At 36.9% G+C, this 13,436-nt stretch overlaps 1 protein-coding gene across 2 annotated transcripts in view; it reads right to left on the bottom strand.

Annotated features, from left to right (window-relative positions):
- Positions 1 to 13,436, bottom strand: part of CLTC (clathrin heavy chain) — a 59,497-nt gene that overhangs the window by 18,476 nt on the left and 27,585 nt on the right. For both annotated transcript variants that reach the window (XM_081162643.1, XM_081162644.1), the window contains exons 7-14: positions 12,577 to 12,774; positions 10,246 to 10,446; positions 8,016 to 8,168; positions 7,394 to 7,516; positions 6,699 to 6,836; positions 6,292 to 6,456; positions 5,971 to 6,151; positions 4,282 to 4,445 (exon numbers count right to left, since the gene is read on the bottom strand). In XM_081162643.1, the coding sequence (XP_081018769.1) occupies positions 4,282 to 4,445; positions 5,971 to 6,151; positions 6,292 to 6,456; positions 6,699 to 6,836; positions 7,394 to 7,516; positions 8,016 to 8,168; positions 10,246 to 10,446; positions 12,577 to 12,774 (1,323 nt within the window). The remainder of the gene's footprint in view (positions 1 to 4,281; positions 4,446 to 5,970; positions 6,152 to 6,291; positions 6,457 to 6,698; positions 6,837 to 7,393; positions 7,517 to 8,015; positions 8,169 to 10,245; positions 10,447 to 12,576; positions 12,775 to 13,436) is intronic.

Raw genomic sequence — 13,436 nt, 5'->3', positions numbered from 1 at the left:
ACCAGGTCCTTCCCACACATACCCTCTACTAAAAAAAGTAACAAATTAAGATTTGTGAGCCACCGCTGGCATTCAGGATATAAAATCATCACAGCGGGTCTTTCATTAATAGTAATAAAATGGAATTGAGATGATTTAAGACCGATAGTCACATTGTCAAAATGATAGCATAAATGGCTCGGATTTGTTTCAAACTAATAACTTATTTTCACCCCTCTATAATTCCATTCTATACGGCCAGCCTCTAACATTCTGTTACAACAAAGCCTAGAAGGAGCACCATGATGGTGACAGCCATGAATTAAACATACCACATGTTGCTATAAGAAAAAAGTTAAGAAAAAGACATCTTTAAACTGCCTACTGCTTTTACCATTACAGATATCAAGCTATAATCCTATTTTATAGATTGACATAGATGTTACAGACAGGAGGTAAGACCTGTACTGGGCATTTACCTGATACATGTCCTGTTACATTCCACAGACATAAGGTAAAGCACAAAAAACAACAGTTTCCATCAGGAATTCATTTACATACAGTGAAACATTCTTCAATAAATGATTCGTCTATGACAATCTCCTAAGGAAGTAGAACTAAGCAGGATAGGACTTTTCCCAATGACGGCCACTAAGAACATTATTTGCAAGGTTGGAATAAAATAGTAACTAAGTTTAGCACATAACAGTCACCCAATTATAAATAATTTGAAGATTAGTCTATGAAGTGTTCAGAGATCCCAAAACTAAATCTGGGAATCATGAGAAACCTTGAATAAAAAGATCAAACGACATGCATGGGTTTGGATTTATGGCAGGCCATTCCCTGAGTTTCTCATGGTGCCCTCCTGCCAGAGCAAACTGTTCGTGAACTGTGGCCTGGCTTCTGCCCATATGTGAGTTCCAACACATTATACTGCAGTCACTGAAGCAGGTTACACTGTAGGGGGAAAAATGGCTGTAAATCTGAAGTGGAAGTCTAGCTGCAGATTTTTCACATTAAGGAAAGTCTAAAAAGCAAATATTTAGCCGCATGGAAACTCTGTACTAAACAGCTACTCCAATCTTTTCTAGAAAGAATATTTGACCTACCTATGCAAAAGATTTCAGTAAGCCAAGTTTTTCTTACTAAATAAACATCAAGAAGTTAGTGGGTCACACTAATCTTCTTTATCTTGTTCAATATAAATATAAAATACTGCATACTTTATTTTACCACATAGGGAGAAAACACACTTGTGAGTAATCTAAGATTACTTAGGTATTCTATTCTCATGCATGGCTATTTAAGATTTCTGGTGGCAAAGACAAACATACTGTATTCCCCCCCAAAAAATTTAAGATTGAAAAAGTAGACAAAAACTAGAATGAATAACTTTCCTGACTGCCTAAATTTGCACATGATTTCATATATGTAAGTAATGTTATTAATATTTTAAATTATTTAAAAGGTTACCATCTAGTTATTATGGTTAAAAGATTTTAAGATCAAAATTGAAGTTATATAAACATATTCAGAGGTTGTAATAAACATGAGTTATATTTAAACTAATGCTTACCGAGTACCCATGTACCAGTCACTGTATTTATGCACTGGGGATATAGCAGGGAACAAAGTAAGCATTCTCTCACAGGACTCACAATATCTCATAGTGTTAAGTATTATTTTTTTTTAAAAACAGGTTACGGGAGAGGTAAGGATGGAATAAGGATAGATTAGGGTAATCTGAGACATCCTTTCTCATGACATTTGATGGGAAATATTAAAGAAGGTTAGCATGTAGGTCATGAAGGTCTGAGAGAAAAGTGGAAAGCGGCAGAAGCAAAGGCCCTGGGCAAGAGAGGGTTTGAGGCGTTCCAGGAATAGCAAGCAGGTCAGTGTGGTTCAAGCAAACCAGGAAAGGAAAAATAATAGACAAGATTAAAGGTAGCAAGAAGCAGATCATGGGTTCAAGAACAGTTCCATGCTTTCTATGGAGAGCTATATTCCACAGTAAGTTAGGGCATGAGCCAAATGATGCTAATGTCATCATTTCTCCCTGCTCACAGGTTCCTGCAGGTGGGAAGTCATATTCTATCAATCTCTGAATTCCTGGTGGGCAGCATATCATTGGCACTTGAATATTCAAGATCAAAGTCAGAGAAGTATTTTTCTTACCACCAGAGAGTTTACATACAACACCAGTCAACTGTCATACACCTAGTACTTCCAAAATAAAGTTTTATAATAGTGGTGATGAGATGCAGCACTGCAGTTACACTACGGGTAAGGAAAGGCAATAAATGGTCTAGTATGTCCCTTCTCACTACTGAGGTGAAAGGCTGATACAACAGTAGCGTCTTAATACTGAGCTCCCATCTCAAATTATTTAAAGACAAGACGCCAGGTTTACCTCTAACTCAGATGGAATGAAATCCCTTCAGGGAGTACAGAACACCTCAAAACCAGAGCCAAAACTTGCCTGACAGAGTCACATGCGGGCTGTCTACCTGCCCCCGAGGGACACCCACGCAGCTTACTGACAACTGTTACCTGAACACCTAGGACGCACGAAGGTACGCTTGATAAACACAACTAGTGGTTGGAGAAACCAAGGCCGAGTTAATCTACTTGAGGTAACAGATACACATATACTGAATGAACAAACACTAGCTAATAACCGAAAGAAATGGAATTGGAACCAGGTACAACTGATTCGAAAGCCCATGACCCAATCCATGCCCCATCCATCGGGCTTGCACCTGAAGCACAGGCACGGGGGTCCTCATCTAATTAGCCCTTGTGAGATAAGGAGGTGACTTAAGGCTGCGTCATCCTACTATCCAGGTAAGGTTTTTGAAGCTCAAGAACATCATAATTAAGCAAAAATAATTTAGTCCTGCTTTACAAATATATATATATGCACACACACACATATATAATTCAAATATTAAAACCCAATGCTAAAGAAACTATGACTGAAGTATAAAAGCTGTGAGCTTAATAAAAACAAAAAGAAACCAGTTTAAGAACTTGGTAGTATTTTTTAAAAAAGGAAACAATACTGATACTCAAAGGAGGATGTGAACTGGTGTTAGCGGTATACTAGTCAAGCATAAAGCATCAATGTTTCTCAGTGGAAGAGTTTTTTTGACACATGAAAGTCTGCATCATACCAGCCAGGCCGCTCAGAATATTTATAATGGACAAGACATTATAAAGCTATACATTTGGGGAAAGTTTCTCTTTTAATCTATAATATAGGGTTACTTCAGCATTCTGACTACCTCATTACACTGAAACCCTAAGGTTTTTAGTTATTTAATGTAGAGCCCAGGTAGTAAGTTCTTTAAAAGAACAATCAGCTAACACAACTATAGATTATTAACTAAAAATGATGACAGTGTAAGCATAGGAAAAGCCTATTTTTTCCTACTCAATTACACATTAAACATTTTGGTCTTAGTTTCAATCTAAAATTCTTCCAAAAGACAAAAAATGCTTAAGAACTTTATATTGTCACACGCACACACACACACACACACACACACATTTAGGGGGATAAACTGAATGTTCTATAGTTTTCCTGATTTTGAGAGGCAACTGCAAATTTTAAAGTTTTATTTTCCTTACAAAGTAACTACTAGTAATGAGAATAAAGCTTAAGTTAAACATTAACTTATCTTTCCTTAGGTGTATTTTGAAGAGCTAAGAATCTTTAAACCATTACTTTTCACTCCAACAAAGGCAGTTCTTACTTCTCTATAACTAAATGCACTTGTCACAAATCTGAGGGGATTTTTCGTTTGATCTTATCCTCAATTTATGAATTACATATGATTAATGTTTAGTTTCTAGAGTCAGGCTAATCTGATAAACCTATGTCCTTCAGACAACAGAATCCTTTGCATACAACAGAGGCTCCTTAAAATGACACAGAGGTCAAACTGATCTTAATATTCAAAAGGAGACTAAATGATATTCTAAAATGACAGACTCTAAAACCACTTTCAAAATTTTTCTTCCAAAATTAAAGCAAAAGAATGAAAATTTCTTTGAGAAAGTGCTATTTTTTTCCTTCTTTTAAACAGATGGCCATTCATAAGTATTACTTACCAACTTCCTTCCCTATTTCAAAGGAAACCACAGAGTATTAAATTTAGAAGAAATAATTCAGCACACAATTTCAGAATGTTAAGAATTTCACATTTAGGGGGAAAATTTTTTTTTAAACTAACCAAACCCTTGTAGAACTGCTGATCTTCAACCCAACCAGAAACTGCATTACTCAAAATCACTTACCTTGAGAAAATTCTTGACTCGCTCAGGATCATAGCAGTTGCTTTCTCTGCAAATCCTTTCTACTTCTTTGATCTGCCCAGTCTTGCAAGCTGCCTGAATATATTTAAAGTGCACATCTGGGTCCTGACTAAAGTTAACAATGGATCCCAGAAAATAAAAGAGACCTTAAAAGAACAAACAGTTGAAATTAAGTATCAGTACACTTTTGACAGTAACAGAACTGTATAATATTTAAGCAATTAAAAAACATTGCTATGTCAACTATAACGCAACTTAACAAAAAACAAAGAACACATACTGAATACTCCCAAATAAAAACTAGTTGCTCAAAAAGCTCCATAAGAGCTGGGCAGTCATGAGATGGTGGTTTGATTCCTGGTCAGGGCACATGCCAGGGTTGCAGGCTCGATCCTCAGCAGGGGGAGCTTGCAGGAGGCAGCCGATCAATGACTTATCAGTGATGTTTCTTTCTCTCTCCCTCTCCCTTCCTCTCTCTGAAATCAATAAAAATATATTACCAAAAAAAGCTCCATAAGAATACTAATTAATCCAGTAATCAGTTCAATAAATGGATTTGCACTTTAATCCCTACAAAACAGAAAATTCAAACCAATGTTTTCTAATAGTTGAGAAATAGTCAGGAGGGAGCTACTTAATACCAAAGCTAATTATCACACCATATTCCACGAGAAATTTTAAATGAAGTCCCTTATAGCAGGTGTTTTTCCACATGCAGTTAATAGGAAACATACAAAAGTAGTTTAAAAAGAATTTAATGCAGTGCAGCCCAATACAGTAGCCACTAATCACATGTGGCTTTCAAGCATTTGAAATGTGGCTAGTGTGACTAAAGAACTAAATTTTTGTTTTCAATTTTAATTACTTTAAATTTACATAGCTACATGTGGCTAGTGGTTAGTGTACTGAATGAACAGTATAAATTTAGTGCATAGTTAACACACAGAAATGAAGAAAACTAGTAGAAATCTGATTCCTTCTGTCTAGAACACTACTACAAAAAGAGGAAGAAAAGGTAATTGGGACCAGAAGTTTAGCTAATGAACCCAAGAGCCACCCAACAGTGATTATATTAGTGTTCAGTATAGCAGTGGTTCTCAACTGGGGATGATTTTCTTTGCAGGAGACATTTGGCAATGTCTGGAGACATTTTTTTGTGGTCACAACTGGTGGCACTGAACCACTGGCATCTAGTGAGAAGCCAGAGATGGTGCTAAAAATCTTGCATGCACTCCACTCCCCAACAAATTATCCAGCCCAAAATGTCTGTAGTGCTGAGGTTCCGAAAACCTGCTCTATAGTGACAAGTCACAAAATGTCCTTGGTCAGAAACATTTGCCATTGTAAGGTCAGACAACATAAGCACGAAATTTTATTATACCCAATCACTAGTCATTATCATTTTAATCTTATACAATTATAACAAAGTCACTACATATATTTGTATCTTAAAATTCTGCTTTTATTTTGCCTATAAAATATCTAAGCTGTCTTCACTGAATATCTCTAGAATCTGACGTAAAAGACGCTTGACAACATCTATTGCATGATAAAACTTAAAATTGTCCCATAAAATTAAGCTTGTAGAGAGAGAATTTCTAATAGCCTGTGATCATAACAATATCCCTCTTGGCTATCTTAATTTAAAAAAACTCAGAAACTCCTAATTACCTTCAAAACTCTTGAAAGATTCAAAAAGTTCAATCAGAGACTGAGTTGACAGCTGTTCGTGATACTTAGAAGCCACTTGAACACAGATCTGCAGATTCTGGCGAATATTGGCAGACAGCATGGCCCTGAGGCATTCTAGGGAGTCTTCTACTGATAAGGATCCAAAGTAATTCACTAACCACTAGAAGATAAAATAAATAAGTGAAATAACAATGAACCTAATGGTGATATGAAATTATTATTATCCAGTACCATAAACACATTTTCAGTACACCAATTAATCGTAACTAAGACCATCTGTTAGGTAAGAAAATGAAATACCTCGGGGTTAAGAAGATGGGTATGAACAACTGCACGCTTAATATCATATAAATCAGTGAAGTGTTCCAATGCACGTTGCAGTAGGCCAGCCTTTTCACACAGCTGAGCAATATGAGCCCGGTCATAATGAGTGAACATCTGATTCCCCAGAATAGCATCTGCAACCTATAAAACCACAAACGGGGTGAGTTTATTTTACCAGCCCATTTATATCAGTAATTCTATATCCACATCACATATAAAGATTCAATACTGAATTGATAAAGGAGAGAAAATACAAAGGAATGTGAGCTAAATTTTTTTAAAGAATAGTCATCTCAGCAGCTTCTAATAACTTAATCTAAGAAGCTCTGAGTAACTACTAAAACAGTGCTGGAAGCATACCTCAAAAGCATGAAAACACATACCTGAGGTGCATGCATAAGGTTCATCTCAAGCAACCTAGTCTGTAAAGGACCTTCAGATGGGCGATTATTCTTCAGGGCATCAAGCAAGAATGCAGTACACTGCTGAATTAGATTGTATTCCATAAACACATCCACAATCTGCAAAAACATTTAAAGAATATTGTTTTAAGATGCTTAAAAACTGCTTGATGATACTGTTGATAATATGTAAAACTGAAAGGAAATAAAACATTATTTCATTTTTTTACATATTGCCAGACCAAACCTGACTTAAAAAATATTATTTGGACAACATAACTTCATAATTTAAGAATAAATTTCTGTTCCTGGCCAGGTAGCTCAGTTGGTTAGAGCATCATCCTGATGCGCCAAGGTTGTGGGTTTGATCCCTGGTCAGGGTACATATGGGAGGCAACTGATCAGTGTTTCTCTCCCACATCGATATTTCTCTCCCCCAAACCTTCCTCTCTAAAATCAATGAAAGCATATTCTCAGGTGAAGATTAAAAACAAACAAAAACTGTATATAGATGGTATCTTACTGTCCATTCCTCTGCAAATTGCTTTTTCATATATGTAGATAGACAAAGCTCTAATTTCTACAAATTGAAAGGTAAACCCATTCTTCTCCAAGTTCTTTAAACTCAGGTCACCCCCCCTTCTCTATTAAAATCAACTTCTACATTTTGTCTTTACCTGTGTGATATCAGCAAGAGGTTCTTCATCCTGAACTAACATTTGAGCAAACTGCTGTCCCTGATCTGGACTGATACGCATGACATTTCTCAGCAGAAAAATCCAGTCTGGAGTATACCCAACCTACAAATAGAAAAAAATTTAAACCCACTGCAAAGTTTCATATTTATATCATTTAAAGGTTTTTTCTACAACAGAATCTTACTGATATAAAACTACTGGTGAAAATACAAATTCAGTTTTAATTTAAGATGTTCAGTTTGACCTTGGTTTGCATTAGACAAATACACAGACATGTTGGTGATAACATACATTTGAATAGATAGATGTAAATTTTTATAGTTGGCTTCTTTGTTTCCAATGAATGACTATTTCAACAAGCTTGTTCAATGGGTCAAACCCCCCCCCCCGCCACCTTAAATTCTGATCAGCCATAGAAGAGTCAATGTCTCCATTTATTAATAAGTGTAATTCTACATGTGAGTACTAAAATAGGGTTTTATACTTTTCCCAATAATTCAAAATTTAAGGAAATTCACTAAGTCACTTAGAGTTTATACAGGCTAATTTCTATTTGATGTTTTAATAAATTCTTGTTGAGAATCTGTTTCACTGAACTCACTTTTTTAGCATACAAAACAATCTTCTGAACTTGACCAGTTTCTGCAAAGCACTGAATGACTTTATTTGGGACATTAGCCCTTAGGTACACACTAAGTGCCAGTGTAGGGTCCACAGATTTCACAAGGTCACCCAGTTCTTCAGAACATTCCAGCTGTCCAAAGAAAAAAGAGATTGTTTAGTAATCTGTGAGCTGTTTTATAAATGAGCAGCTGACACTACTTTCACTATAAATAATATGATAAGCACTTACTCAATTGTCCCAGAATATATTACAAATATTCAGGGGTTGTGGTTTTAAAGACTCTTGATCATGTATTCATAGCAATGTCTCAGTAGAATTTTCCACACATCCTACTTAAAGATAAAAAGCCCACCAAGATTTCATGCATATAGACAATACCTTGTTAGGAATGTTAAGTACCTGAAAAGCAGAATCTTGTTTTCTATTAAGAATACTCAGATATCAGACCCACGTGGCCCCAATTTTTTCAAAATAATGTAACTTTAAATGTAATGTCATCAAATGAAAAGCTGATATTAAGGAACCAGATGAGGCTTAGCATAAGGACCATTATTAAAATTAGGGTATAATTTGTATGTCTGAAGAATCTAAGCTCCATTATCTTGTTGACTTTGGAACTTAAGGTTGTAAAGCGGACACTAATTTCACAAGGTCAAACAGATAAAAATTTTTGAATTTTTCGGTGGTATACAAGTAGATTCCCTTCTCTATACATTCAACCTGCCTTCTTAGTCAGCTGCCCAATCTGGAAAGCAGCTTCCCTAGAAGAGTTTTGCTTTACATATTAGAGTTGATTTTTCTACTTTTAATGGTTAAGTCAGAGAATAGCCCTTATCATTGATCTTCAGTACTGAGAAGTAAGAAGTTGTGCTGGAGTATATATCTCTTAACTAAACATGCTAACTAATAAAGAATTGACCAGTGTCCCTTTTACTACAAATGGGTCCCATATAACCATTCACAAAAAAAGGTAATAATATCCAAAAAGCGTTCACATTGTTATACAGGTCAACTCAGTTACCTTGGCTGTTACCATCCTCCCTTATCTTAAACAATTAGGAAGGACCTCAAATACTTGCTACTCTGGCTATTAACTACTCTTCAGCAGAGGCTCCTGTCCAAGCATCCCAACTCTGAAGTACTATTCTCCAGTATCCTTTAAGACTGCCAGAAGCTGGGGCAAGAAACAAAGACTCAGAATTTGTAGTGTAAAAATATTACCAACACACACTAAGGCTGAAAGGTATGACGACAGTAAAGGTTATTCAGTACCCAGAGTGCTTTAAAGAGAACCACCTTGTTCTCAACAATGGCAGAAGAAATAACAATTCAGTATTGCGACTTTCTCAAGAAAGGCCTTTTATGGTGGCATGAAAGGATTAACAGTGATGGGTTGTTCAAACGTATTAGTTGCCTTGCAAATAAGCAACATTTCCCATAATGTGCTCCAGAAAACAAAGTATTATTAGATGCTCTATGTGAAAAGAAATCAGTTAAGTATGAGTGAATATAAAAGGCACAGAGAAATCCTACAGTAAAGAAAGCTGGTTAACATTTTTTAAAGGTTCATATTTAAATAAATTTCAAGAAACTGAGTTAAATATTTTCTCATGTAATGCCAACTTACAAACTGTGAAATCTCTCTGGGAATTTATATCACTGCTAATTAGACAGTCCTGCTGTCTTGTTAACGTTATCTACGGTCCAACATTTTATATAACATGTTTCCCTCTCACACCCAAACATAGTTACCACAATTTTGATGATATTTGGGAAGTTCTCAAAGAAAAGATACATTTGTATGGTTGAAACTACTGTGCATAATGAATGTAAGACACAGGAGATGGGAATATATTCTTATATCCAAGTGAGTATTACATATGTTGACAAATATGAATGCATAATGAAGTAAGCGTCTCACATTAAGCTTTTCCTGAAGCAAAGGGACAGCAATTTGCTTCCAGGTTAGTAGTTCTAACCACCCATCATGAATCCTGGATTCCATTTGAAACACTAAACAAAGATATCCTACCCTCAACGTATTATAAAAATAAGTTTATGCTTCTCATGCAATGTCTGCACTTATTCTATTCCTACAAGCAGTAACTAAGAGATACAGATGTATTGGGGCAGCCTAGATGTTTAACTTGCTAACATGGCACTTAATGCAATCAAAGCAAAAGTATGTTAACTGAAGTTAACTTACCTTATCTTCTTTTAACCATTTCTCCAAAAGCTGTTTCCGCCCTTGCTGAAGTACAGGCCTACACAGTTCTAAGGATTCATATTTGTTTAGCTGGCCTTGGTCTAAAAGGATTCCAAAATACTGAAGCAGAGGAGAAGTTTGACCTGGCTGGGCTGGGACACTCTGGAACCGACGGATAGTGTCTGGGGTACGGAGGATTCCCTTTATGAAAGAGAAATGATAAAGACTCCTTTTAAAGGTGATCCAACAACACACTGTTAACTCCATGAGTCTCTTAGGTCAATCTTAAGCATGGTTCCAACTACTAACACCAAACTTCAAATCTTCAATATGTTGAATATATTCAGTCAACATCTGTCACACCCCTGGTTCAATGTAATGAGGTTATTCAGGATCAGAAATATACCAACTGAGTTACAATGCCAATGTGTAACAGGATATGTATAAATTAGTTATAGGTAGCTATTATTCCAGGGTTCACCTTAAGTGCAAATTTCATAATACTGGATATAAAGATGTTAATTCAGTCCAACTTAATACAAAGGTGATGAAAATAAACTCAGCTCAATTTCAGACAACTTTTTACCATAAATTTAACAGGAACAATCTTCCCTTTTGAAAATAAAATCTTTAAAAAAAAAAAAAAAAAAAAAAAAGCCCGGCCGGGCATGGCTCAGCGGTTGAGCGTCGACTTAGGATCCAGGCGATCGGGGTTCGATTCCCGGTCAGGGCACATGCCCGGGTTGCGGGCTCGATCAGTGACTCCCTCATCATTGATGTTTCTGTCTCTCTCTCTCCCCCTCCTTTCCTCTCTCTGAAATCAATAAAGATATATTTAAAAAGAAAAAAGAAAAGAAAAGAAAAGAAAAGAAAAGAAAAGAAAAGAAAAGAAAAGAAAAGAAAAGAAAAGAGAAAAGAAAAGAAAAGAAAAAAGAAAAAGAAAAGAAAATCAGTACTACCAGACAATGTGCCATGAGGACCTGTCTCTTGCTTCAACAGTGTTTGGACAAAACAGACCCATGGATGCCCCTTCTTCCAGCCCTGACCACCCTCCAACCTCTTTTCCAGTCGCAACCTTTGGAACCATCTTCTCAGCCATCCTCTGCCTCCAGGATCAGCCAACACCTTTTTTTGAGCTTAGCTCCTTACTGCTGATAAACCATGAGCTCCAAGATTTGTCAAAATTGTTCCACAGAGATGGAAGCCACTGTCAACCCCCTGGTTAACCTTCATTGGTGAGCCTCCTACACCTACCTCTCTTCTGGGCTTCTATTTCAAATGTGAAGATGTGGCTCTGGAAGGCACAGGCCACTTTTTCCATGAGCTGGCTGAGGAAAAGCAGAGGGCACCGAGTATCTCTTAAAGATGCAAAGCCAGCACAGTGCCCATGCTCTCTTCCAGGACAGCAAAAGATGTCCCAGGCCCAGCCGGGCATGGCTCAGCGGTTGGGCATCGACCTGGGATCCAGGCGATCGGGGATTGATTCCCGGTCAGGGCACATGCCCAGGTTGTGGGCTGCAGTCAATCAATGACTCTCTCATCATTGATGTTTCTATCTCCCTCTCCCTTCCTCTCTCTGAAATCAATAAAGATATATTTAAAAAAGAAAAAAAGAAAAAAGATGTCCCAGGATGAGTGCAGTAAAACCATGGTCCTAGAGAAGAACCTAAACCAGGCCCTAATGGATCTGCATGCCCTGGATTCAGCCCACACAGATGCCCATATCTCTGAGACTTCCTGGAGAGCCACTTCCTAGATGAGCAGGTGAAACTCATCAAGATGGGTGACCAACTGACCTCCACAGGTTGACTAGCCCCCAAGCTGAGCTGAGTTCACGACTGGGAGCCTCTAGAGCCCAGTGGCCTCTGAAGGATCCTGCTGGCATCCCCTTGGGTGTCAGGGCTTCTGCCTGAGCCTCTCCCTGCAGCTACTAGACAGCTTTTTAACCACCCTGAAGCCTTCTCCCAAGCTGTAGATCAAATGGAAACAAAGCTTTTTACAAGAAAAAGAAAATTGGTAGCTGTATTGATGAGGTCAAACAGTATTACAACTAAGTAATTAAACATCATTACATCTACGTAAATCATACTTTGCTAGATCTATGCATCCTTCTAACATTGAGTTTTAAAAAGCTAACCAAAGCTAGAGCACAGAAAAATAATTAACCAAATCTAAAGGCACTGACAAGTAACTCATATTCTACTACAGAAAAATGGAACCTAAAGGAGGTTAGTTTCTCTTTGGAGAGCTGGTTCCATTTCTAATAGCATTAGAAATAGAGCATATGAACATTAATCCAACCATGGCAACTTCATTTTCATGACTATTTACCTTTGGTGCATTAGCAGCCACCTTTGCTGCCTCTGAGTAATTTCCCTGGGCAAAAAGAGCATTAAATTTCCGAGCAAAGAGTTCTTCGGCACCAGCTAAGTTGTTACGTACAGCCATTCTCAGAGCCAAATCAGGATTTTGCAGAACATTGGTAATATAAGGAATTATGTTTTCTTCTTCCACACAGACTGATAGAACCTGCAATTTAAAGATTAATGAATAGTTGCAATGTGTTCATTGGGATATCAATGATACTAAATCTGTTTAGAGCTGATCACTACTGAGTCACAGAGGTATTCAAATTGTGACAGCTGCTTTTTCGTTACCATAAAAAAAAAAAAAATTAAATTAAAAGGAAAAAAGAGGCCAAAAGAGAGAAACTAGGGGTGCTAACCCATTTGGGGGTACCTAAAATATGGCCATTCTATAATATAAATAACTCCCTACTTCATACTGTCCAAAATCAAATTGCTTTGCTACCATCCATTTAATTGAATTCTGAAAGACAATTCATTCAATATGGTTTATAGGTTCTTAAGGAACTCAATCTTGACAACCTACAGAAAGTGACTAAAGCAGCTATAAAATCTAAGCAATATCTAAGGCTCACCTGGAAGAAATTTAAGGTATATTCCTTTTAATTCTAGGATCCTTTTATAAGGATTTTTCAGCAATTTTCTTTAATTACATTTACATTCCCACAGGCCAGATTATATATTCAGTGAGGGGAAGGAATCCCTGAATCCTATTGCATAATGCAAAGTATACAGCCGGTGCTTAATAAATGAGGCATTGGTAAAGAGCAATTCTGTTTGCTTGTATTTGGAGAACAGTTACCCACCCTCAGTCCTAAAAAGTCA

This window comes from Miniopterus schreibersii, assembly GCF_964146895.1.
Source record: "Miniopterus schreibersii genome assembly, chromosome: 16".
In the NCBI taxonomy this organism is placed as follows: Eukaryota; Metazoa; Chordata; class Mammalia; order Chiroptera; family Miniopteridae; genus Miniopterus; species Miniopterus schreibersii.
Note: the sequence above shows the minus strand (reverse complement) of the source record. Positions and strands in the feature narration are given on the sequence as shown.